The following is a 27,612-nucleotide window of genomic DNA, read 5'->3' as shown; positions in this document are numbered from 1 at the left end:
CTTTGTCTTTCACATAGGTGTCAGGTGCCCAAGCACGTGGGCCATCTTCCATTGCTATTCCCAGGCCATTAGCAGGGAGCTGGATCAGAAGTGCAGCAGCTGGGACACCACAGGTATTGAGTATGGGATGCTGGCATTACAGGCAATGGCTTCACCTGCTATGCCACAACACCAGCCTCTGAGTAAATACACCTTTTTAGAGGACACAATCTAATCCATTACATTTCCCTTCTTCCAGGATTTGGTTTTCACAGGTCCAGGCTCAAAAATATTGAGCTGAATTGTTCATCAAGAGAAAAGGCTGTGGAGCCTTCTACAACAGCATCTAAAGAAGGCACCTTCTCTTAGCTTTGAGGGAAGTCATTAGTGGTAAACCTACACCCTGACTTGCATAGGAGCATCTGTGCCTCTGTGGTATTATGCAGAGATATGAAGTGCCCAGTGAAATAAAATGAAGTGAAAACAGGTTCTTTCAGTTGAGAAAGAAAACAAACTTAAATTAGCTCAAGCAAAAATGGTATTATTGATGAAGAAAATAATAAATGCTATTAGGCCAGCACTGTGGTGTAGCAGGTAAAAGCCACCACCTGCAGTGCCAGCATCCATATGGATTCAAGTCCTGGCTGCTCCACTTCCAATCCAGCTCTCTGCTGTGGCCTGGGAAAGCAGAGAAAGATGGTCCAAGTCCTTGGGTCCCTGCACCAGCATGGAAGATGTGAAAGAAGCTCCTGGCTTCAGATCCACTCAGCTCCAGCCGTTGTGGCCATTTGGGAAACAAACCAACAGATGGAAGACCTCTCTCTCTTTGCCTCTGCCTCTCTCTAACTCTGCCTTTCAAATAAATAAATAAATATTTTTTAAAAAATACTATGAATCACAATCTTTTTTGGAATAATGTATAGCTACACAGGAGAAAATAATTATTTGAGGAAACATTTGCCGAAGTAGGCAGAGGTAAAACAGCATGATATATGCAACTTATGTCCAAAAGATCCAGGAAAAGGCAAGGAGCTGGCCTAGTCTTAAAGAGGCTAGTTAGGAGGCCCACATCTCATACTGGAGCCAGCTCTGGCTGCCATCTACAGCTAGGAGCAGCAGGTGAGTAGCCACTTAAGTAGTTGGGTTCTTGCCACCCATGGACTCAGTTTCTGGCTCCTGGCTCTGCCCCTGCCCCAGCTACTGCAGGCATTTTGGGAATCAACCAGCGAATGGAAGATTCTCTCGTTCTCTATAGGTAGCTCACTTGCATGCTCGCTCACTCACATACTCATACTATCTCTCTCTAATAAATAAATGATGGAGGTGCAGGGGGAAAGTGCATATACACACAGAGTAAGAGAAAGCATTGACAAATGAGGAAAAATGTAACTCGAATTTAGGACATTAACTGGAACACGGTTTCAACTTCTCTATTTGTAGGGAATTTTTAAAAATAGAAAGGTGATAGAGAAAAACAAGGACATAATTTAACTGGGAGGGACATATAGGCTTGCCCCTCACTTTAGGGGGATTGGATCTAAAATTAAAATGATGTCACAGATAAGTGTATACCATACATGCCTCTCACCTCCAAGATTTCCTATCTCCCTCTCCAGCCATCCACCAGAGGGAACAAAACATTTCTCAAATGGCTTTTTCTCCCAGTTTAACCTATCCCCGAATGAGAGGCAGGAGAGTGTTGGGAGGCTGGCACAGGTTCCCCAGTCCAGTGAATGCACTAAATCAGAGGAAGGATTAACGGATTAAGGGTTGAGAAAATTAATTCTGTCTTCAATTTATCTTAACTCCTCACTCCCTTCTCATATTTAACAGAGAACAGAATGAGAAACTATAATTGAACACAAAGCCCAAAGCCAGTAAAACAGAATGTATAATACTCCACAGTCTAAGTATCATTCTCTGGTGAAGATTAGCTAGCAGGGACAGAAAAGAAATAAGGCATACGTGTATCATTATCTGCCTCCGGCTTGACAACAGAAAGCGTGGGAAAACAGAACACCTAACTAAAAAGGATGGAAGACAGGGAGAACACATGGAAGAAAGAAGGGAGAGCAAATCAGTGAGGCAGCACTACAGCTAAACCGCCATGACACAGCCAGCCCTAGGGACCTCTCTAAATTGACACTGGCACAGAAAGTCTTTCTCACCTTCCCAATGACACTAGTCACTGCTTTTGAAAAGTTATAAGGAGTACTTAAATGGCATCATGATGATGTTCAGCTGAAAAAAATACAAAATTCCTTTTCTACTCCAACAAGAAATGAACTCATTCATAGATAAAATTTTTAATCATCGCAAAGTTCAAGAACTTCCTTCAAAATGTTAATCTCTTAAGGTACTTTGTTGATTTGCACTGGTATCATAAGAATAGCAGTTGTGGGGCCGGCGCTGTGGTGCAGCGGGTTAAAGCCCTGGCCTGAAGTGCCGACATCCCAAATGGGCACTGGTTCTAGTCCCGGTTGCTCCTCTTCCAATCGAGCTCTCTGCTATGGCCTGAGATAGCAGTAGAAGATGGCCCGAGTCCTTGGGCCCCTGCATCCACGTGGGAGACCAAGAAGAAGCTCCTGGCTCCTGGCTTTGGATCAGCGCAGCTCCAGCCATTGCGGCTGTCTGGGGAGTGAACCAGCAGATGGAAGACTTCTCTCTCTATCTCTTCCTCTCTCTGTAACTCTGTCTTTCAAATAAATAAAATAAATCTTTAAAAAAATAAAATAAAAAGAACAGTAGTTGCTATCCAACAGTCCATCTGATGGGGCCAGTTCCCTCAATCTGTTCATTCAACCACAAAAACAAGAAATTTGGAAAAACATAGTCTTACTGATGCCTTTAAAAGGCCAAATAAACATCTGTAAACTACTTTTTCCTTTTTGCTAATTTTTTTAAGTTACCTGAAAAACAGTGATGTCAGATTCAGAAAGAATCATGATCATTTTTTTAACCAACAATGAAGAGACACAGCGTTTCTTTTTTTTTTTTTAAAGATTTATTAATTTATTTGAAAGTCAGAGTTACACAAGAGGAGAGGTAGAGAGAGAGAGAGAGAGAGAGAGAAAGAGAGTGTCTTCCATCTGATGGTTCAATCCCCAATTGGCCACAACTGCCGGAGCTGCGCCAATCCAAAACCAGGAGGCAGGAGCTTCTTCCAGGTCTCCCATGTGGGTGCAGGGACCCAAGGACTTGGGCCATCTTTTACTGCTTTCCCAGGCCATAGCAGAGAGCTAGATTGGAAGTGGAGCAGCTGGGACTTGAACCCGCACCCACATGGGATGCTGGCACTTCAGGCCAGGGCGTTAACCTACTGTGCTACAGCACCGGCACCCAGCAGTTCTTAAATGCTTGGCTTCCCTGCAATTATGTACCTTGATAATTCAAGTCTAACTGATTTCAAATTAACAATTTGCTCATTTCAGGTTCACCTCTCTAATTTTAACATGTTCTTTAGAAAAAAAATTTAAATATTCAAATACAATTGATGGGGGCAGGCATTATGGCACAGCAGTAACGCCACCATCTGTGATGCCAGCATTTAGTATGGACGCCAGTTCAAGTCCTGGCAGCTCTACTTCCGATGCAGCTCCCTGCTAATGTGCCTAGGGAAAGCAGCAGAAGATGGCCCAAGTACTTGGACCCTGCACCCATGTAGAAGATCTGAAGAAGAAGCTCTTGGTTCCTGTCCCAACTCTGACCATCACAGCCATTTAGGAAATTAACCAGCAGATGGAAGATCTCTCTGTCTCTCCCTATCTAACTCTGTCAAATAAATGAATAAATATTAAAACACATACACACACACACATGCACAACAGAACCCGAGCTGTGGCTAGCTGTGGTAGCATGTAAAGCTACCGCCTGCAGTGCCAGCATCCATACGCATGCCGGTTCAGGTCCCAGCTGCTCCACTTCCGATCTAGTTCTCTGCTATGGCCTGGGAAAGCAGTAGAAGACAGCCCAAGTGCTTGGGCCCCTGCACCCACATGGGAGACCCAGAAGAAGCTCCTGCCTCCTGGCTTTGGATCAACCCAGCTACAGCTGTTGTGGTCATTTGGTTAGTAAACCAGTGGATGGAAGACCTCTCTCTTTCTCTCTCTGCCTCTCTGTAACTCTGCTTTTCAAATAAATAAAAATAAAAAAACAAACACACACAACTGATGCTAGCACTTGAGAAAAAGACATAAGCAATAAGTTTACAACAAACAATCTGAAATACTTATTGAAGTGCAAGATTTCAGTTACATGGTTATTAATATAATCACTGAAGATAAATTATGGCAACAAAAAATGTCACTTCGCAACGACTTACTTGCACAATTTTCAAATATAATATATTCATTCTTGAATAATCAGTTAAAGAATAGTGTACCAAGTACAAACCTGGCCAACAGAAAGCATCATCTTACCGAAAGGAGGTGGATCTAATGAGGTCGTGGCAGATGCTTCAACAAAACAGTTTATCCTAGAATTATCCCCATGATTAATTTCTTTAGTATTTTCTTCTGTAGGCAGAGGGTTTGTACTGCATATTCTAGCATCATTTTCTGACTGCGGAAAGGAGTTATCTGCAGCACCCTAAAAGAAGCAAATACATATTTTAATCAAAAATTAATTCTAATTTTACATTTTCTTGAGTTCTTCTAATTTTCCAGATTTTTACATAATAGATTTCTAATTTAAAGTATGAGCTAATGGGGCAAGCATTGTGGCACAGTGAATTAAGCCACCACCTGCAACACCAGCTTCCCATGTGAGTGTGGGTTTGAGTCCCTGCTGCTCTACTTCCAATCTAGCTCCCTGCTAATGCCCCTGGGCAGGCAGCAGAAGATAGCCCAAGTACTTGGGCCCCCGCTACCCATATGAGAGACCCAGATGGAGTTCTAGGCTCCTGGTTTTGACCTGGACCAGACTGAGCTGTTGCAACCATTTGGAGAGCAACCCAGCAGATACAGTATCTCTTTCTCTCTTTCTCTCCCTTTCTGAAACTCTGCCTTTCAAATAAACAAATCTTTAAAAGACAAGCTACTGGTTTCTATATTTTTAAATCAAGAATAGATATTTTATGATAAACTGAATCCAACTGTTACTGCTTTTAAAGCAGAAAGATATGGCAATGAAAACTGTTCTTATAATTACAGTGAGAAGAGTTTTAAACAGATCATAACATGCCATTCTTATAATTTAAAAAGCTTTTTCTTGGGGATGGCACTGTGGCATAGCGGGTAAAGCCACAGCCTGCAGTGCTGGCATCCCATATGGGCGTCAGTTCTAGTCCTGGTTGCTCCACTTCTAATCCAGCTCCCTGCTATGGCCTGGGAAAGCAGTAGAAGATGGCCCAAGTCCTTGGGTCCCTGGACCCACATGGGAGACCTGGAAGAAGCTCTTGGTTCCTGGCTTCAGATTGGCGCAGCTCCAGCTGTTGCAGCCATCTGGGGAGTGAACCAGTGGATGGAACACCTCTCTCTCTGTAACTCTTTCAAATAAATAAAATAAATCTTAAAAAAAAAATCAACACTTAAATATTGTTCATTTTTAGATGAAATACTGGTAATTTCACTGTTGGTCTTTCTTATAGAGCCCTTGTATATTATAGAATATTTGAGACAAATACAAAAAAATTTACAAATGAAAAGATATTCTTGAGATCTGTATCAAAATAAGTGGGGAGGGTCTGGGTAGGGAACTGGGCAGGAAAAGTCAAACAAGAGTGACCATGAATTATCAATTGTTGAAGCTAGGTAAGGGGTTGAGCAGAGACACAGGGGTTCATTTTGTATATCTACACATTTTCTACTGCTCCTGTACCAAATTACCACAAATGTAGTAACAAAGCAATGTAGATTTATCATATTGTAGTTCCACAAATTACAACTCCAAGTTACTATTTGGGTCTCAATGGGCTAAAATCAAGTTATCAGCAAAACCACATTCCTTTCCAGAAGCTACATGTTTTTCCAAACTTCCACAAACAACCTACATGCCCTGGCTTGCGCCCCACCACCACCACCACCACCACCATCTTGAAAGCCAGCTGTATTGCATTTCTCTAACCCTACTTCATAATCACTTCCATAATCACATAATCTTTGACTCTCTTGACTCCTCCCACTTTTAAGAACACTTGTGATTATTTGAGGCCCAGTCAGATAATCCAGGACAACCTCCTCATCTCAACCGAGGTCCTTAAAATTAATCAATTCACTAAAATCCCTTCTGCTATGTAAGGTAACACATTCAGATTCCTGGGATTAAAATATGAACCTTTTCAAAATATGTTTATTTACTTTCACCCACTTCAAAGACAGAGTGACAGAGACAGACACAGAGAGATCTTCCATCTGCTGGTTGGTTTCCTAAACACCTGCAACAGCTGGGACTAGGCCAGGCCAAAGCCAGGAGCTAGAAACTCTATCCAGGTCTCCCATGTGGGTGACTGGATTATAATCATCACAATAAATTTATTGTTACCAGCTACATTTTCAAAAACCTCTGATAAGATTTCAAAGTAAGTCGGCCGGCGCCGCAGCTCACTAGGCTAATCCTCCGCCTTGCGGCGCCAGCACACCGGGTTCTAGTCCCAGTCGGGGCACCGATCCTGTCCCGGTTGCCCCTCTTCCAGGCCAGCTCTCTGCTGTGGCCAGGGAGTGCTTGGGCCCTGCACCCCATGGGAAACCAGGAGAAGCACCTGGCTCCTGCCATCGGATCAGCGCAGTGCGCCGGCCGCAGCGCGCCTACCGCGGCGGCCATTGGAGGGTGAACCAACGGCAAAAGGAAGACCTTTCTCTCTCTCTCTCTTTCACTGTCCACTCTGCCTGTCAAAAATAAAAAAATAAAAAATAAATAAATAAATAAAAGATTTCAAAGTAAGTCAACTAATGGAAGTCACAAATTTTATTTTTGCAACAGTTTGATTTTTTTTTTGAAAGGCAGAAAGACAGGAGTTCAGCAGCATAGTAGTTAAGATGCCGCTTGGCACACCCACATCCTGTTTCAAAGTGTGGGGGTTCTGGTCCCAACTCCAATTCCAATTCTAGCTTCCAGCTATTGTGCATCCTGGGAAGCAACAGGTGATGGCTCAGGTAGTTGGGTCCCTTCTTCCCCTGTGAGAGACCTGGATTGAGTTCTTGGCTGTTGAATTCAGCCTGGCCCAGCTGCAGCTGTTGCAGGCATTTGGGGAGTGAACCAGTGGATGGAAAATCCCTGTGTGCTTCTCAAATAAATAAAAATTTTTTAAATACATGTTTCTCTGTATCATGGTGTTTTTTTTTTTTTTTTTTTACCTTAAATAACTTTATATCTGGATTCAGTTTTATAATCTCTTCTTTTGGACTTGGATTACTTCTTCCTGGGGGTAAAAATTTTAGTCTTTTGAAGGAATTCCCCTGCAACTGACTTGGTGCTGCAGATCGTCTCATATTCAATAGTACTGACCTGAAAAACAGCCAAAACAGAAATAATTCATGAGTCTGATTAGGCAAGCACTATCCAAACATTTTCACACTGTAATCAGACTGCTCTATTGTTCCCTCCAAGCTGTGTAAACAATCCACACCTGACCTCATGTAAAGCTCATAGGCAAGTGTTGGGGGTGGTAATCTGGCACAGAAATTAGACACTACTTGAGACACCTGTAATGCCATATCAGAGAGCCTGTGTCAGAGTTCCAGTGCCGCTTCCAATTATAGATTCCTCCATGCTAGAGGCAGCACTTCATGGCTTAAGTACTTGGCTCCTGGCTGTGGCCTGGACCAGGCCCAACTGTTGTAAGCACTTGGGAAATGAACCAGAAAACAGAAATCTCTTTGTCTCTCTCTGCCTTTCAAATAAAATGAAAAGCAAAAATAAATTTTTAAATCTTAATTTTCTTAAAAAAGGCAATTACACTTAAAATATTGCATACAATTACCCTCAGGCTATGTGTATAAGGTATATACAAACATAAATGAATTCTGTGTTCTGACTTGGGTCCATCCCTAAGATATTTCATTATATAGACATAAATATTCCCAAATCCAAAATATTGCTAGTTATTTCAGATAAAGGATACTAATATTTCATTTATTACTATAGCAAACACATAGCTAGCTTTTAGTGTTTGTTATATGAATGAATCTACAGCCATTAATGACAAATACACACTTTTTAAAAGGTTTAGGGGCTGGGTTTGTGGCACAACAGGTTAAGCCAAGACCTGCAACTCCAGCATTCCAATGTGATTGCTAGTTCAAGTCCCTGCAGCTCTGTTTTCCCTCCAACTCCTTGCTAATACACTTGGGAAAGCAGTGGAAGATGGCCCAAGTGCTCGGGCCCCTGCCAAGTGGGAGACTGGATAGTTCAGGCCTCCTGGTTTTGGCCTGTCCCAGCTTTGGCCATTGTAGCCATTCAGGGAGTGAACCAGTAGATGGAAGACGTCTCCCTCTCTCTAACTCAGCCTTTCAAATAAATCTTTAAAAAAAAAAAAAAAAAAAAAAAGTTTAATGGCATGAGAAGTATTTTGGATGCAACAAATGAAAAATGGCCACATGTTCAGTTTTATTCCAACCTTTTAAAAGAGGGAAAATAAGAAAATCAATAACGTATGCATATATACTCTATTTTTTTTAAGATTTATTTATTTGAAAGGTAGAGTTAAAGGAGAGACAGAAAGAGTTCTTCCATCTACTGATTCATCCCCCAGATGGCCACAATGGCCAGGGCTGTGCCAGGCCGAAGCCAGGAGTCAGGAGCTTCTTCCAGATCTCCCATGTGTGTACAGAGGCTTGGGCCATCTTCCGCTGCTTTCCCATGCACATTAGTAGGGAGCTAGAACAGAAGTAGAGAAGATAGGACTCAAACTGGCACCCATATGAGATGTTGACAACACAGGCTGTGGCTTAATCCATTGTGCCACAGTGCTAGCCCCACATACTTTTTTTTAAATTTTTTAAAAAATTGCACCTGCAATGCCAGTATCCCATATCAAAGCAATGGTTCAAGTTCTACCTGCTCCATTTCCAATGTAGCTCCCTGCTAATGCACCTGAGGAGACAGTGGATGATGACCCAACTACCTAGGGTCCCACCCACCCACGTTGCAGACTCCAGTGGAGTTCTGGATGCCTGGCTTCTTCTGGACTAGGCACAGCCATTACAGCCTTTTGGGAAGTGAACTAACAGATGGAAGATCTCTCTTTCACTCTTAAAAAAAAAAAATAGAACGCTCCGGTTGGGATGCCCACATCCCAGATCAGAATTCCTGCGTCTGAATCCTGACTCTGCTCCAGATTACAGCTCTCTGTTAACACACACCCTGGGAAAGAAGCACATGATGGCTCAACCCAGGTGGAAGACCTGGATTGAATTCCAAGCTCCCATCTTCAGCCTGGCCCTTTTCAACATTTGGAGAGTCAATCAGCAGATGGGAGCATTCTCATTCATTTCTCTTTCTCTCTGCCTGTCAGATTATAATGTGGCTATAGGGGTATTACACATTCGTGGACAACACTGTGGCACGGCAGTTAAGTCCCCACTTGGGATGCTAGTTTCAGTCCCAGATTCTCTGCTTCTGATCTGGTTCCTACTAACATACCTGGGAAGCAGCATATGATGGTCCAATTGCTTGGGCCCCTGCCACCTATATGGGAGACCAGTTCCAGGATCCTGGCTCTAGGACTGGCACAGCCCTGGCTGTTGTGGCCATTGGGGGTATGTTCACTCACTCACTGTTACTCTGCCTTTCAAACAAATCAATCAATGCAAAGAAATCACTACAAAATACATATGTAACTACACTGTAAATTATATAGCTACAAACATATAATTTTTGTTACATATAATAGGCAATCCTTAAAAAGACTAGAAAGGGGCCAGCGCTGTGGCGCAGCAGGTTAAAGCCCTGGCCTACAGCGCCAGCATCTTCTATGCGTGCTGGTTCAAGTCCAGCTGCTCCCTGCTAATGCGCCTGGGAAAGCAGCAGAGAATGAACCAAATCCTTGGAGCCCTGCACTCATTTGGGAGACCTAAAGGAAGCTTCTGGCTTCAGATCCGCTCAGCTCCAGCTGTGACTATTTGGAGAGTGAACCAGCAGATGGAAGACCTCTGTCTCTACCTCTCTCTGTAATTCCATCTTTCAAATAAATAAATCTTAAAAAAAAAGACTAGAAAAACACATGCCATTATCTCTAGGTATTAGAATAACCAGTAATTTTTTATTTTCTTCTGAGCATTTTTATATATTTAAAATTTTCTACACTGAAAACTTTATCTTTGTAATAGGGAAAATGCCATTTATAATTTTTAACTACTGTATTCATCAAATCTAAAATGCCAACAATTAAAAATATAGCATTATTTTATGTATTCCAGAAAAAAGTGTAGCCAACTAAACATCAAGTCATCATTTTCCATTTTCAACAATGTTAAAATATTTGATGTAAGTCTTCATAGAGCTTGGGGGATTACAGTAAAGGTCACTCAATGCTATTTTTTTATTCAAGGACAAAACATTGCTATTAGCACAATCTCAGAGCAAATTATGAATGAAAGAGATGGTTTGTGATAATTTCAGAAGCAATATTTCTAAGTCAACACATAAATCATGCCAAAATAACAAACTCATGTCCTTTTCACGAGTAAGCTGAATATTACATGTCTACATAAATCACATGAATTTGAAATTGACACAAGCTAACTGCAACGAGATGATTTAACTGAAATACGAGTGACTATTAGGCTGCATCTAGATAGGCTATTTAATGGTCAAATGAAACAGAAAACTGCAAGGTTCAGATAAATGGAAGGCTTTTCGTTGACTATCAACTTAAATAACAAGACAGTGAAAACAAACCAACTTCCCCATTTGCGAAATTGAACTAGATGCTAGATACTACATCTTTGAACACTAAACACTAAGAATCACCACCCTAAACCCATCTACATCTAGGAGGGTGTTTCAAAAAGTTCTTAAGACGGAATTACGACAGTTTGGTGCAAAAAGAAAAAATGTTGAACCCATAGACATCATAAGGCACACGTGCCGAAACTTTTTGAAGACCCGTGATCCGTCGCTAGCACCGACCCCCTCCAGGCCCCGGGAAGCAGCTTCAGAGCGCGGGCGAGGGCGGATCGGTGCAGGGAGAGCGATCCCAACGCCAAAGCAGCCTGCGCGTACCACCCGCACAGGGCGTCCCAGGCACCACCCCTGGAGCACCATCAGCACCACCACGGCCGCCAGCCGGCCCGCCCGCCCCTCCAGGCCACCCAAGGCCACGCACTTCAGACACCGCGGCTCCGGGTCTTCCAAGAGGCGTCCGCCGTCGCTACGTCCTCCTGGCCAACTCCAGAGCCACTACCCGTTTCATCCCGCACCAGCGTAACGCTGTCGCCGCCTTCCCCGTCTTCCCCTTCAAGGACGCAAGGCCGAGGATGAGCTAAACCCGTACACAGAGAAGAGCCGCGGGTAAACAACGCTCTCCTCACAGCCGGAGGAGCTCAAGGTTCCCGCCTCCGCTCAGCCAATCCCGATGAGGCCTCGGCGCAGGCGCACTACGTCACCGCTACGGCGTCTCGCCCGGCCCGACTTCCGCGTCATCACGCGTGTGCCTTTGTGGTTCCAGGTAAACGCTTCCAAGTGTGACTCCGATACTGACTGGAAGCCTGCAGACGCTGCCAGGTTGGGCATGTCATAAGTAGGTTACGATTCGATGTGTAAATGCGGTAGAAGAAGTGTGTGATTGGCGGAGGTGGTGTTCTGATACTCATTCATAAAATGTTGACTTAGTGCCTCCTGCAAGATATTTTACAAATTATGTTAAGTGTCTGGGAATATAAAACGAGTACATTATTACTGTGATCTCACGGAGCACTTCCTCCAGATTTAGAAAAGGGTCGAAAATTTTAAGTAGAGAGGTGACATCGATCAATAGGAATTCACTGAGCACCTTGCAAAGTGCTCCGCCATGACACTGTCCTCTAGCTCTGAGAAAGGTGGAATTATAAAAGGAAGTCGAAGTGAAAGACACTGGTTAAAGGTCGTTCATCATTGGTTTCATGAACATGTGAAACCGTGGGAACTCTTTTGCAGCTGGTAGGGTTGTAAACAGGTGCAGTTACTTTAAAAAGTAGTTTGAGGAGTTTTTTCTAAGGATTTATTTGAAAGGCTGAGTGTCACAGAGAGGTAGAGACACAGAGAGACCTTCCATCCACTGGTTCACTGCCCAGATTCCCACATCAGCCAGAGTTGTGCCAAGCTGGAGCCAGGAGTTTCCATCCTGGTCACCCACATGAATGGCTGGGGCCCAGCAAGGAAAGATGTCGAAAGGTGTGAAGGAACGTTTAGCTGAACTGTGCTTTGGGCAGCTCCTGGGACAATGGCTCACAAGAGGTGGAACCTGGGGTGTGACAAGGTGGGAACTCTCCTAAACCACACCATCCCCTTCTTTGGGCTAGAACAGGAGTAAGAGTGACCAGGGAACCAACCAACTAGCTCTCACAGTGTCTGCAGCTTGGGTAAAGGTGGCCTGGGGACATTTACCTATCAGATTTGCAGCTGTTTGCTCCCTCGCTTCATCCAATCATTACACGGCATCTCATCCTCCATTTCCCTTATCCTGCTTTGTAGTTTGTCATCACAGTTTCCACTCCCTAACATCTACATAAGTGTGTATTAATTTTCTATTCCTTCCGAATGTAAGCTTCAGGAGAACGGGGTCTTGGCTTTGTACTCTGCTGTGCCCATGTGTCTAGAAAAGGACGGGCCTCATAGAATGCAGAGTTTTGTAAAATTCAAAAAGCTCACTGGGGCCAGTTTTATAGCATAGCAGATAGAGCCGCCACCTGCAGTGCCAGCATCCCGTATTGGCACCGGTTCAAGTCCCAGCTGCTCCACTTCCGATCTCGCTCTCTGCTGTGGCCTGGAAAAGCAGTAAAAGATGGCCCAAGTCCTTGGACCCCTGCACCCATGTCAGAGCTCCTGGCTCCTGGCTTTGGATTGGCACAGCTCCAGCCATTGCGGCCAATTGGGGAGTGAACCGATGAATGGGAGACCTCTCTCTCTCTGCCTCTCCTCTGTGTAACTCTTTCAAATAAAATAAATAAATTAAAAAAAAAAGATTAAATGAGTGTTTAATGAGACAATGGAGTATGTCTTTTTTAACTTTAATTTTTTTTTTTTTTTTTTACATAATTACCCTCTTAACATCTCTACGTTAGAGTGCGATATCTTGATACAGTGGCTGGTGTAAGTTTTCTGGAATGAGGCAGACTCTGGATTCAGGAAGTTACTATGTTGTGAGGAAAAGAGATGATTTCTATAAGCTGCAAACACATTGCAGTACCAGGAACAGAAAGGGTGCTCAGTAGATGCTAGGCATGTAGCTGATGCGTAAAGGTGGGAGGCTGGCGTGGTGGCCCAGCAGGTTAAGCTGCCATCTGGGACACTAGAATCCTGTATGAGAGCTAATCCAAGTCCCAGCTCCCTGCAAATACACCTTGAACAGCAGCATAGGATGGCCCAAGTTCTTGGGCTCCTGCTACCCACTTGGGATTCCCGGAGAGTTCTAGTCTCCTGGCTTAGGCCTAGCCCAGCCCCGGACATTGCGGTCACTTAGGGAATGAACCAGCAGATGGACGACCTCTCTTTCTCGCTCTCCCCTCCCCCCAACTCTGCCTTTCAAATAAATGAATAAATCTTTTTTAAAAAATTAAAGGGTAGGCACTTGGCCTAGTGATTAAGATGACGGTATCCTACACAGGGGGTTCAGTTCCAGACCCCAATCCTGACTGCAGCTCCCTGCCAGCTCAGACCCACGAGGCAGCAGTAACGGCTCAAGTAACTGGGTTCCTGCCACTCACATGGGAGACCTGCACTTCAATACTCAGTGCTTCAGCACAACCCAGCCCTGGCTATTGAAGGCATTTGGAGAAACTTGTTTACTGTCTCTACTTTAAAAAAAAAAATTAAAATAGTAAAAATTTAAAGAAAACCTTCACTATGTCAGTTTTAAACTATTAAGCTAAAAAGAAAAGTGGACATTCAATCAGTGCACAAGTGTTTGGAGGAATTATGTCCTACCATGTATTTAGTCACAGACAAGACATTGTAGGCAGAATGGACAAAGGAGCTAAGACCTGCTCATAACTTAGTCATTAATTACTAGAAGTGCCTCTATTAACATAAGCTACTTCACACCTCTTTCCTCTTTAACCTTTTAAAAAAATTTATTTGAAAGGCAGAATTGCAGAGGCAGAAGCAGAGAGATCTTCCATCTGCTGGTTCATTCCCCAAATGGCCACAACAGATAGAGCTAGGCCGACCCAAAGCCAAGAGCCTGGAGCTTCTTCTGGGTATCCCACACAGGTGCAGGGACCCAAGGATTTGGGTCATCCTCTGCTGCTTTTCCAGGCCACAACAGAGCTGGATCTAAAGAGGAACAGCCAGGACTTGAACTGGCGCTCATATGGGATGCCAGTACTGCAGGTGGCAGCTTTACCCACTATGCCACAGCACTGGCCCATCCTCTCCTATTAAACACAATAGACTGGATCTGAGTTGCTAAAAAAAATTTTGTGAAACTGAGAACCCAATGACCACTCCATATGGTTCTACGAAACTTCTTATTCATTTAGACTTTTATTCCTTTTATTTGAGACAGAGACAGAGCAAGTGAGCCCCCAACTGCTGGTTCACTCCCTGAATGCCTCCAACAGACAGGGCTGAGCAGGGCTGAAGTCAGGAGGTGGGAACTGAATCCATGGGTAGCAGGGACCCAGCCACCTAAACCATCATGCCCTGCTGCTCCCCAGGATGCACATCAGCATACAGCTGGAATTGCGAGTGCAGCCAGGACTCAAACCCAGGCCCTCTGATATGGGATGTAGGTGTCCCAACTGGTGTCTTAACTGCCAGGCCAAAAGCTTGCCCTGAGAAGCTTTTCAACAAACAGATTTGTAGGGCCAGGCATTTAGTGCAGAAATTAAGACAGCACTTGCAACCCCTGCATCCCATAATGAAGTGCCTAGATTCCAGCCCCCTCTCTACTTCTGAATCAGCTTCCTGCTGATCCACACACTGTGAAGACAGCAGATGATGGCTCAAGTACTTGGGTCCCTGACTTGACTTTGGACTCCTTCAGGCTAGCCCAGGCATTTGGGGAGGTGGACCAGAAGATAGCAGGGCTCTCTGCTTTTCAAATAAGTAAAAAAATTTTAAAAATTATGTAGACACCTGAAACTTGCATTTTTTAAGAGATTTATTTATTTGAAAGAGATAGAGAGGAGTGAGATTTCTATCCACTGGTTCACTCCCCAAGTAGCTGCGACGGCTAGGGCTGAGACAGGCCAAAGCCAGGGGTCAGGATGTTCTTTGTGGTCTCCCACATGGGTGCAGGGCAGAAAGACTTAAACCATCTTCCACTGCTTTCCCAAGCTCATTAACAGGGGGGTGGTGCTCATATGAGATGCTGGCACTGCAAGCAGCAGTTTAACCTTCTACACCACAGCACCGGCCCCAAATTCTTTACCTTTTTAAAGAATTATTTATATGAGGGGCAGCGAGACAGAACTTCAGTCTGCTGGTTCACTTCCCAAATATCCACAACCACCAGATTCTGGCCATCCTGATACCAAGAGCTACAAATTCCATCTGAGTCTTCCACATGGGTGGAAGGTACCAAATTACTTGAGCCATCACTGGTGCCTCCCAATGTCTGCCTTAGCAGGAACCTGAAGTCGAGTCAGAGCTGGGCATTGAACCTAGTTACACCGATATGGGAAATGGTCTTAACCACAAAGCTAAATTTTTAAAGCACAACCCTGGAGATTTCATTTTAGCACCTTACCCTCCACGATTCCTAAATTTGAAAAACATTTAATCAGTGGTTCTGAAACTGTATGGTACATCAAGTTTTAGCACCTCACTTGTAGGACTTGTTAAAGCACACGTTACTGGCTCTATTAGGTCTGGGGCAGTGCTTGGAATATATATATATATATATTTTTTTAAGATATATTTATTTACTTGAAAGTCAGAGTTACACAGAGAGAGAAGGAGAGGCAGAGAGAGAGAGGTCCTCCATCCACTGGTTAACTCCCCAATTGGCCGCAATGGCCAGAGCTGTGCCGATACAAAACCAGGAGCCAGGAGGCTCTTCCGGGTCTCCCACGTGGGTGCAGGGACCCAAGGACTTGGGCCATCTTCCACTGCTTTTCCAGGCCACAGCAGAGAGCTGGATCAGAAGAGGAGCAGCCAGGACTCAAACCGGCACCCATATTGGATGCCGGTACTGCAGGCAGCAGCCTAACCCACTATGCCACAGTGCCAGCCCCAAGAATATATATTTCTAACAGATTCTCAGGTATACCATGCTGCGCTGCTGGCTTGGAGACTAATTTAGAAAAAAAAAAAGCAGATTTCTTTCTTTGCTTGAAAGGCAGTTACAGTGAAGCCAGTAGCCAAGCTTCATGCAGGTCTCCCACATGGGCAGTATGGGGCCCAAGTACTTGGGCCATACTCCATTACTTTTCCCAAGCCATTAGTAGGGAATTGGATTGGAAGTGGAGCAGATGAAACATGAAACAGCACCCACAGGGGATGCCAGCATCACAAGCAGCAACTTTACCCGTTATGCTACACTAAGCCAGCCCACGGAGAATACTCTTGAGAATTTCATATATACAACTGTTAAACCTTCTCACTGGTCTGTTTTCAGGCTCTCCCCTCTCCAATCACACAGCCTGATGCCCCACAGTAGGTTTTGTTGTTGTTGTTGTTGTTGTTTTTAAGATTTGAAAAGCAGAATGAGAAAGAAGGAAGCACATGAGCTCTATACCTGCAACAGCCAGCCCTGGGCAAGGCTGAAGCCAGGAGCCAGGCATTCCATCCAGGTATCCCAATATGGGTGGCAGGGACCCAACTAATTGGGCCATCATTGCTGCCTCCCAGTAACATTAGCAGAAAGCTGAATTAGAAGTGGAAGAGCTTGAACTTGAACTCAGCACTGATAGGGGAGGTGGGCATCCCAAGTGGCAGCTTAGCACACTGGGCTTCAATGGCCTTGATAGTCTTTTTTGAAGCACAGATGATTGTGAGCTATGTGAAAATATATTTCATAATGACTGGTTTATAGAAGATGCTCCTCAAAGTATACCAAATTTGAAAATGGCACTTTTAAATTTAATTACTCCCTGTGGCTTAGTACCAAAAATAAAGCCTTTCTTTCCTAATTTGACTCACCTCCAAGTATACTTTCCTTTCACACCCATGATAAATCTGACTTCAGAAATAATTTAATAAGTATGCAATAATAAGTATACTTACAGTGTTTTGTTTTAGAAGCCAAAGCAGATTAGGATACTAGGATTTTTGTTTGTTTAAAAAGAAATTTTTTTTTGAAACACAGAGTTACAGGGAGAGGGGAAAACAGCGAGATAAAGAGGTCTTCCATCTGCTGGTTCACTCCCCTAATGGCTGCAATGGTCGGAGCTGGGCCAATCCAAAGCCAGGAGGCAGGAGCTTCTTCCAGGTCTCCCACATGGGTGCAGGGGCTCAAGGACTTGGGCCATCTTCTATTGCTTTCCCAGGCCATAGCAGAGAGCTGACCAGAAGTCAAGCAGTCGGGACTCAATTCCGGGATGCCGGAATTGCAGGCTGGGGCTTTAACCCACTGTGTTACAGCACCGGCCCAGGATTCTTGGATTTTTGAGGCCGTTGGTTTTGAAAAAATTTTCATTACCTTGGGGCTGGTGCTGTAGCAGTGAGTTAAGCCACAACCTGCAACACCAGCATCCTAACAGCACTGTTTCAAGTGCTGGCCGCTTTACTTTCAGTCGCTCCCTGCTAATGCACCCATAATGGCAGCTAGGATGGCCCAAGTACTTCAGTCCCTGCCACCCACAGGAGACTCAGATGGCTCCTGACCATTGTGGCCATTTGAGGAGGGAACCAGCAGACAGATGCACTCTCTGTCACTCTTCCTTTCAAATAAATAAAATTTTTTTTAATTTCCATTGCCTTTAACTTAAATCAGAATACTTGGAGCTAACCTTTGTAAAGATATTTTCCAAATAAACAGAAACTTCTTATATACTCACAAATAGTTCCCCAAAACAGAAAGTGATAAAGGAGAGAATGAGACTCATACACTTCTTTTTTAAGAGAAGTCTGTATTTATGCCAATTATATAAGCTCGATGTATTAGACAGACCCTTGGGAAAATATGGCTACTTTCTCGAAGTTATAAGTTTCATTTCTATATAAAGTCCAGCTTCATTAGATGTTTCTGGTTCCCAAAATAACAGTATTAGGATATGATATGCCTTATTGTGGGCTTGAAATAACTGTATAATAAAAAATAGCATCAGCAGGTCCAAAGCTAAAAAACGAAGTCTGCACTTCCTTCTAATATAAAGGGGAAGAGGGTTTTATCTCCTTTCATACAGCCACGGTTCCCGACTGTGTACCAGGGTACCATAGTAAATTAACACAGTTGCCAGACAGTAGTTGACATTTTTGAGGGAAACAGCCACACCCACTGGACACCACACAAACTACTAGTTTGAGGTAGTTTACATTTGCAACATCAGATAGCACTATATTGCTTTACATCAAAGTTTATCTTTGTAAAACTGGGTTTTTCACAGTTTGATTAAAAAGTACTTTGCAAGAAGCATAGTGCAATAGGAAATGATATTGATTCCAAGATCTGAGACATTATGCAGTGTCCACATTTACTATGATGATGATGTAAATTCTTAAGTTGCTTGGACCTAGCTACTTGACAAACAGAAGTATTGGTATTTCTTTTGGCCTAGGTGTGCTGTGAAAAAAATTACTGAGTCACTAAAGGGTGCCAGAGCAGAGTAAATTTGGGAACATCTGTTGTATAGGCAAGAAAAATACAAAACAAGTCATTTAGTTATTCTCTTTCTACCTAGAAATTTTCTAAATAAATAGTTGTATAAAAAGGGGAAAAATATATACAAACATACATACAAAGTTTGGATTTTTATTGAAATCATGTTAGGTATCAAACAAAACCTGCTTTCTTCAGATAAAAATATTCTCTCAGATGTTTCCAGATAACTGTTAAGTCTAAGTTGGTCCTTCAGTGTCTTATTTTTAGCATCCTCGTGAAATGTTCATATGTATTTCGGAAACTCCCAAAAGTACTTTTATCGCGTAAAGGACCGTACGTGACGACCTCTACCACTGCCTCCACTAACGAACTTTCCTCTGGAGCCTCCACTGCCGCTATTTGCACTAGCCCAGGAAGGTCCAAGTCCCCCACGACCTCTGGAAGCACGGTCCCGAGGACTTGGGCGGTAACCTATAAAAGAAACAATACAGATTTTAGTTCCATGTCCTTTGCATTGTCACTTTATAAATAACTACTAATGTATGGCACTGAGCTCAAACCAAGAATGACTGTTTGTTCTTTTATTTATTTTTAAAGAGTTTAATTATTTGAGAAGCAAAGTCACAGAGAGAGATAGAAAGAGAGAGAAGGAGACACAGAGAGAAAGGTCCTCCATCCGCTAGTTCACTCCAGAACTGGGCCGATCTAAAGCCAGGAGCCAGGACCCTCTTCTAGGTCTATCATGTGGATGGAGGAGTCCACGCACTTGGTCATCCTCCATTGCTTTCCCAGGCCATAAGCAGAGAGCTGGATCAGAGAGGAGCAGCTGGGACATGAATCGGCACCCATATGGGATGCCAGCACCACAGGTGAAAGCTTAGCCTATTATGTCACAGCGCCAGCCCATGTTTGTTCTTTTAATACTCATGTGCAGGAACTGGTGCTGTGGTACAGTAGGTAACACCGCTGCCCTCAACACCATCCTTCCATGTGGGCACTGGTTTGTGTCTCCCAGCTCCCTGCTAATAACCTAGGAAAATAGTCTAAGACGGCTTAGGAGCCTGGGCCCTTACTGCTCATGGAGACCCAGAAAAAGCTCCTGGCTCCAGGTTTTGCATGGTTCAACCCTAGCTACTGTGGCCATTTGGGGAGTAACCAGCAGATGGAAGATATCCATTTCTCCCTCTCTCTGTAACTCTTTCAAATAAATAATCTTTAAACAATCCTTAAATATGTACATGGGACATTCATTCAAAGATATAAAATTAACCTTAGAATTTTAAGTCTAGGGGGCTGGCGCGTGGCTCACTTGGTTAATCCTCTGCCTGCCCACATGGGCACCGGGTTCTAGTCCCGGTTGCTCCTCTTCCAGTCCAGGTCTCTGCTGTGGCCTGGGAAGGCAGTGGAGGATGGCCCAAGTGCTTGGGCCCTGCACCCGCATGGGAGACCAGGAGGAAGCACCAGGTTCCTGGCTTCAGACCAGCGTAGCTCTGGCCGTAGTGGCCATTTTGGGGGTGAACCAAAGGAAGGAAGACCTTTGTCTCTGTCTCTCTCTCTCATTGTCTAACTCTATCTGTCAAATAAATTAAAAATAATAATAATAGGCCAGCGCCACGGCTTAACAGGCTAATCCTCCGCCTTGTGGCGCCGGCACACCGGGTTCTAGTCCCGGTTGGGGCGCCGGATTCTATCCCAGGTGCCCCTCTTCCAGGCCAGCTCTCTGCTATGGCCCGGGAAGGCAGTGGAGGATGGCCCAAGTCCTTGGGCCCTGCACCCGCATGGGAGACCAGGAGAGGCACCTGGCTCCTGGCTTCGGATCAGCGAGATGCGCCGGCCGCAGCGGCCATTGGAGGGTGAACCAGCGGCAAAAAGGAAGACCTTTCTCTCTCTCTCTCTCACTATCCACTCTGTCAAAAAAATAAAATAAAATAATAATAATAATAATTTTAAGTCTATATTCTAAAGAAGGGGAACAGAATGTCTAGATAAGGCCTGTGAAATCATGAGGTCTGGCCCTGCCAAGGCCGTCACAGGTGGGCTCAAAATTCAATAAATCTACAGCAGGCTAATTTCTAAGTTAATAATTCTGCATGGCCTACAAATGATGTTCTAAATGTCCAAATGGCCCTTGGCAGAAAACAGGTTCCCCAACCCTGTTCCAAAGTATTCTCTCCTAGAAGAGCCTATAGCACTCAATATTTTGAAAAGGAGGAGGGGCCGGTGCTGTGGTGCAGTGGGTTAACGCCCTGGCCTGAAGTGCTGGCATCCCATATGGGCGCTGATTCGAGACTTGGCTGCTCCACTTCCGTTCCGGCTCTCTGTTATGGCCTGAGAAAGCAGTAGAAGATGGCCCAAGTCCTTGGGCCCCTGCGCCCGCGTGGGAGATCCCAAGGAAGCTCCTGGCTCCTGGCTTCGGATCTGCACAACTCTGGCCGTTGCAGCCATCTGGGGAGTGAACCATCGGATGGAAGACCTCTCTCTCTCTCCCTGCCTTTCCTCTCTCTGTGTAACTCTGACTTTCAAATGAATAAATAAATCTTAAAAAAAAAAAAAAAAAAGGAGGAATTCCCTTCCCTTCTCTGAGCAACATCAAGTAGAGAGGACATATACCTGTAGAACTAAGTGGTCGCAATGGTGGAAGCGGGCCCCTGTTAAAATTACTCTGGCCTCCTCGACTTTCATTGTAATTCCCTCGAGGAGTATTCTGAGCACTCCAACTGGAGCCTCTGGTGCCCTCCCGACGACTGTAGTTTCCTAAACACAAACAACAAGATCAAAATCTAATATTGCCAGAATTTTGTGTTAAGGAAGATTTGGCAGGTTTTTCTTAATCTTAAAAAAGTAACAGAAGAAAAACGAAAATCTTGTAAACTGAATATACTACTAAGAGGCAAAAATCACACAGTGGTTAACAGCAGAGGCTCTAAAGCAGACTGCCAGGTTCAAATACTGGTCCTGTCACTTACATTTTTGTGTCCTAGTCAGCTGAATCACAGTTTATCTTCAGTAAAGAAGGAGTACTAATGAGACCTACCTCGTGGGTATCATATCTGCATTACTTGTAACAGTTCCCGACACACCTATGTAAGCGTTTGTTATTAATGCCAAATTCGTACTCTCTTTTACTGTCACCTTTTGAACTCATCAATCCACTAGTAAAAGCATAATTTCTTTAACTATATCAAATAGTTTCAAAATCTTCAAACAACTTAAAACAGATTAAATATAACAGTAAGAAGCAAGGTGATAAAGGAATCAATTATGAACTACACAAATAATCTTAAAGAAATTGTTGAGCAGTACAAATGTGAAATGGTATTTACACAAAAAATAATAAAATTCTCAATGTTAAAAGGAGAATAGTTACCTATGACATTTTTTAAATTACCAGTAAAAGTACACCTTATCAGAAGTTAACCCAAAAAGTATGTGTTTTTTTTTTTTTCCTACCCACCAGAGTACTCTGCAAATAGTGCCACTGGTCTACAGGCATCTCAACTGTAGTTAGTAACAAATACTTTATCTAAATCTCCTCAGTCACTTCACTCAATATTTTAATATACTAGCCTATTAGAAATGCAGTTACCTTTTGAAGCAGGTGGTGTGAAAAATCGATTCTGACTGTGAAAAGCACCACGTCCTCCTCGATTGCCTGAAAACCCACCACGAGAAGAAATCTTCTGGGAGACTTTGAGTGGCCGTTTGGGTGGGGGTATTCCATCTTGAGGGACCACTTCTTTACTTTCAGCTGCAACAAAGTCATCCACGTGCATAGATGGTGGTCTGCTTGTGTTCTGTTTCCTCTGACGAAAAATATCATGGGGTCGTATACCCTGTCCAAATCCTCCCCTGCCCCTTCCTCTTGGTGGTGGCACAACATGAGCTCGTTTGGCAGGTTCAATGTATTCAGATTTTCCACTATTAAAACAAAAATACTCCATTAGAAAATTTCCATTTCTTCATATTTCCAGTGAAAATACAATAAATAGTGAATCTGGATTTCAATTTTTTCTTATTCTAATTCCATCAATTTTGCAAGTATATATATTACTTCCCAGCATAATACAACACACTAGCTAAGAATGGTACTCATATTTTATTGATATCACTAAAAGTTTTACAATAATCCAGTTCACTTCTTATTCAGACCTTTTAAGTGCTCACAAAGAACAATATTACAAATGTACTGGCTAAGTCCTGGCCAAATTATTATTTTTTAAAACAAACTCAAACAATATTAATGATTCAAGTGTTATGCAAATAACTCTATCTTAAAATACAATGAAATAAAGCTTTATATGCTCATAATCAAGACCTTCAGTGGAATAAATTTTTACCTTGAAGTTATAAAGGTCTCATGCTTGTGCTTCCCAAGTTTGAATCCTTTAGTCGTCTTGGTTCTCCCTGGAGATGACGGTTCTGACAAAAATGAGCGCTCTAATTCTGAGTGCAAATCAAAGTCACTACAGCATTTTTCAGAGAGCTCGATTAAGTCAACCTTTACCTGCAGTCATAAAAATGAAACAAAAGACATCTTAACTACCAGTGTAACATCTGATCATGGAAATTCATATTCTTGGGGCTGGCACTGCGGCATAATGGGTGATGCCACCATCTGTGATCTGTGATGCTGACATCCCACATGAGTGCCAGTTCGACTCCTGATTGCTCCACTTCCAATCCAGTTCCCTGCTAATGTACCTGGGGAAGCAGTGGAAGATGGCCCAAGCGCTTGGGCCCTTGCACCCATATGGGAGACCTGGATGGACCCCCTGGCTCCTGGCTTTGGTCTGGACCAGCCCTGGCAGTTGCAGCCATCTGCATCTGCCTTCTTTGTAACTCTGTCTTTCCAATAAATAAATAAATCTTTAAAAAAATTAAAATAAATGCACCTTAAATGTGAAACAAATCATTTTATCAGTTTTATTATACATGATGAACACTAGCATTATTTTTTTTAACTTGTTTTTAAGATTTATTTATTTATCTGAGAGGCAGAGCTACAGACATAGAGAGAGAGGTTTTCCACTCACTGGCTCACTTTCCAAATGGCCACAGCGACCGGAGCTGCGCTGATCTGAAGCCAGGAGCCAGGAGCTCCCTCCGGGTCTCCCACACGGGTGCAGAGGGCCAAGCACTTAGGCTTTGTTCCACTGCTTTTGTAGGCCACAGCAGAGAACTGGATCAGAAGTGGAGCAGCCAGGACTCGAATTGGTGCCCACATGGGATGCTGGCACTGCAGGTGACAGCTTTCCCCACTATGCCACAGTGCCAACCTCAGCATTATTTTTGGGGGAAAAAAAATTATTTATTTGAAAGGCAGAGTTATGGAGAGGCAGAGAGAGAGAAATCTTCCAACTGCAGCTACACTCCCTAAATGGCCACAACAGCCAGGGCTGGGCCAGGCTGAAGCCAGGAACAAGGAGCTTCATCTGGGTCTCATACATGGGTGCACTTGGGCCATCTTCCACTTTTTTTCCCAGGCCATCAGCAGTGAGACAGATCAGAACTGAAGCAGCCAGGACACAAACCTGCGCCCATTTGGTATGCCAGCTCTGCAGGTGGCACCTTAACCTACACAGCTCTAGCCCTGAACACTAGCATTTTTTTGACCAGGTAATATCTAAATAGAGTACAATAAAATATAGTTCAAATCATTATCCCAAATACATCCCCAAGAAGCATAAAACAGCATTAAATTTTAAATCTTTGGGGTGGCTTGTGGTACAATGGGTTAAGCTGCTGCCTGTGACATTGGCAGCACATATCAGAGTGCTGGTTCATGTTCTGGCTACTCTACTCCCAATCCAGCTTTCTGCTAATGTGCCTGGGAAGGCGGCAAAAGATGGTACAAGTGCTTGGGCCCCTGCCATCCAGGTGGGAAATCCAGATGGAGTTTATGGCTTCCAGCTCCTGGTTTCAGCCTGGCTCAGCCTCAACTGTTGCAACCATTTGGGGAACGAACCAGAGGATGGAAGACAGCTCGCTCGCTCTCTCATACTGTTGCTATGCCTTTCAAATAAATAAATAAATCTTTAAAAAAGAAATTTAATCTTTATTCAAATTATGTTTAAGAATCTCAATTCTCACTCATAACAAGTATATTCTTCAAAAGTTCTCAAAGTTTTAGAGCAGATTCCACACCATTCCCTTCCTTAAAGCCAAATGCAAAATGAATTATTTTTTGAGATCTTTTTCTCTGTTCTATATTCCATTAAATAAGTAAACAAAGAGCTTCAGCATACATATCCAATCATGTAATTTTTCCCTTCAAAGTCAGATTCTTTAAACATACATCCCTGGGGCAGGCGTTGTGGTACAGCAGGTTGAGTTGTCACTTGGGAAGCCCATGTCCTGTAGGAGTACCAGTCCCAGTTCAGGCTACTCTACTCTTCAAATCCAGCTCTGTGCTAATGCATCTGAGATGCAGCAGATTATGGTCCAGGTACCTGGATTCCTGCCACCTACATGGGAGACCCAGAGTTCCTGATTCCTAACTTCAGCCTGGCCCAGCCCTAGCTGCTACAGCTATCTGCGGAGGAAACCAACAGATGGAGTCTATCTCTCACTCTCTGTCTCTCCTTCTCTCTCTTTCTGTCACTCTGCCTTTCAAATAAATAAATAAACCTTGAAAATAATATATATGAGGCCACTGTTGTTGCACAGTGAGCTAAGCTATCACCTGCAATGCCAGCATCCCATATCGGAGTGCTGGTTTTAAGTCTTGCCCTGGCTGTTCCATTTCTAACCCAGCTCCCTGTTAAGGTACTTGGAAGGGCAGTGAAGAATGGTCCAAGTGTTAGGGCCCCTGCTATCAATGTGGGAAGACTCATATGGAGCATCAGGCTCCTGGCTTCAGCCTGGACCAGCCCCAGCAGTTGTATACAACCGGGGGGTCAATCAGCAGATGGAAGATCTTTGTTTCTCTGTAACTCTACCTTTAATACAAATAAATAAATCTTTAAATAGAAAATAAAATAAACACACACACAATCAGTAACTAAAAAGAAGTATAACAAGTATAAAAAAGTGTTAGTTCTGGATGCTATTAAGTGGGCAACTGGCATAAAAATAATGTAGTACTACTGGTCCCCAAGTGGACTTCAAATAGTTACATATAGTATGTAAACAATTATAATGCTAACAATATACACACAAAAATATTAACAACTTTTTTAACTATTTAGTAATAAAATAATTTATACCAAGTCTAGATCTGTATCAATCTCTTCAGCCTGAAATGGAGTGAACCACATTGATTTCAACTGATCATCCATGACATCAGCTAGCACATATGCAGTCCTAGAACATGAAAAGCATTTGTGAAAAGCAAAATAGCAAAATCAAACACTTTGGCTTACCTTCTAAGGAAAATCTATGGACGGTACAATTAAAAATATTACCCTCAGAAGTTTTACCAAAATCACCACTTGAAAAGACTTCTTCAAAAAGCCATTCAAATTAATATATATATATATATATATATATGGAACTATTCAAGAACTAAGTACCTTCCAAAACCAATAACGTAGAAACTAGTCTTGCTATAACAAATTTTGACCTTCAGCAACACTAATTTTATTTCCAAAAAGGCAAGCTTATTGCATTAAACCAATTGTGCAGAATCTGCTCATATTTAATTCTTCTAAATTTTGAGAGTAATTCTATTACATCAAATTATTCTTATGAGTATAGAGCTCCACAGATTAAGAAGTATATTGCTTAGGCCAGGGATCAATAAACCATTGCCTCTCCTCTCTGCCTATAAGCTATGCAATTTGTATACTTTTAGGATTTTTCTTAAAAAGAAAAAAAAGAAAGAATGAATCTAAAGAAGGCCAGCGCCGTGGCTCACTAGGCTAATCCTCCGCCTTGCGGTGCCAGCACACCGGGTTCTAGTCCCCGTCGGGGCACCGGATTCTGTCCCGGTTGCCCCTCTTCCTGTCCAGCTCTCTGCTGTGGCCAGGGAGGGCAGTGGAGGATGGCCCAAGTGCTTGGGCCCTGCACCCCATGGGAGACCAGGAGAAGCACCTGGCTCCTGCCTTCAGATCAGCGCGGTGCGTCGGCCACAGTGCACCGGCCGCAGCGGCCATTGGAGGGTGAACCAACAGCAAAGGAAGACCTTTCTCTCTGTCTCTCTCTCTCACTGTCCACTCTGCCTGTCAAAAATAAAAATTAAAAAAAAAAAAAAAAAGAATCTAAAGAAGAATATGCAGCAAAAGACTGCATGGCCTATAAAGCCTAGAATTCGTATAAAAAATGAAGTTCTGGATGCTATTAAGTGGGCAACTGACGTAAGAATAATGTAGTACTACCGGTCCCCAAGTGGAATTCAATAGTCACATACGGTATGTAAATTACTGTGACGCTGCTAACAACACACAAGCAAAAAACAACATTTTGGTAAATATTTTGTAATAAAATAATTTATACCAAATCTAGATCTGTATCAATCTCTTCAGCCTGAAATGCAGTGAACCACATTGATTTCAACTTGCAAGACAGAAAGCTTGCTGACCCTCTCTAAAATTCAACCATTATATAAACAGTATCTTCAATCACAAAACCTTGCTTATTTTACCTATTGTTAAATAGATTCTGTAGAGAATCTGGAGCTGAAAGTACTGGTTCCACATCCTGGTCACTGAGAGGTAAAGGGTCACCTGATGACTGCAGCATCTGCTTAAGTCCCACTACATTGTCCAACAAAGAATCCAGATTGTCATCCTCTTTTGAATGTTCCTAGACACAAAAGAAAGCAGGATAAGAAGGTGCAGATGAACCATGAACAC

The 27,612-nt window shown here is 43.3% G+C and overlaps 2 protein-coding genes across 6 annotated transcripts in view; both read right to left on the bottom strand.

Annotated features, from left to right (window-relative positions):
* The window catches only part of RAD54B (RAD54 homolog B), a 93,307-nt gene extending 81,829 nt beyond the window's left edge, over positions 1–11,478 (bottom strand). For all 4 annotated transcript variants that reach the window (XM_062188240.1, XM_062188241.1, XM_062188239.1 and 1 more), the window contains exons 1-3: positions 11,243–11,478; positions 7,272–7,422; positions 4,398–4,566 (exon numbers count right to left, since the gene is read on the bottom strand). In XM_062188240.1, coding sequence (XP_062044224.1) covers positions 4,398–4,566; positions 7,272–7,406 — 304 coding nt within the window. In that variant the 5' untranslated portion in view covers positions 7,407–7,422; positions 11,243–11,478. The remainder of the gene's footprint in view (positions 1–4,397; positions 4,567–7,271; positions 7,423–11,242) is intronic.
* A 7,476-nt stretch (positions 11,479–18,954) lies between these two features.
* The window catches only part of VIRMA (vir like m6A methyltransferase associated), a 75,431-nt gene continuing 66,773 nt past the window's right edge, over positions 18,955–27,612 (bottom strand). For both annotated transcript variants that reach the window (XM_062188236.1, XM_062188237.1), the window contains 6 exons: positions 27,402–27,562; positions 26,026–26,122; positions 23,158–23,324; positions 22,407–22,738; positions 21,431–21,574; positions 18,955–19,291 (listed from right to left, as the gene is read on the bottom strand). In XM_062188236.1, coding sequence (XP_062044220.1) covers positions 19,137–19,291; positions 21,431–21,574; positions 22,407–22,738; positions 23,158–23,324; positions 26,026–26,122; positions 27,402–27,562 — 1,056 coding nt within the window. In that variant the 3' untranslated portion in view covers positions 18,955–19,136. The remainder of the gene's footprint in view (positions 19,292–21,430; positions 21,575–22,406; positions 22,739–23,157; positions 23,325–26,025; positions 26,123–27,401; positions 27,563–27,612) is intronic.

Source organism: Lepus europaeus, chromosome 4, assembly GCF_033115175.1.
Source record: "Lepus europaeus isolate LE1 chromosome 4, mLepTim1.pri, whole genome shotgun sequence".
NCBI classification, from domain to species: domain Eukaryota; kingdom Metazoa; phylum Chordata; class Mammalia; order Lagomorpha; family Leporidae; genus Lepus; species Lepus europaeus.
Note: the sequence above shows the minus strand (reverse complement) of the source record. Positions and strands in the feature narration are given on the sequence as shown.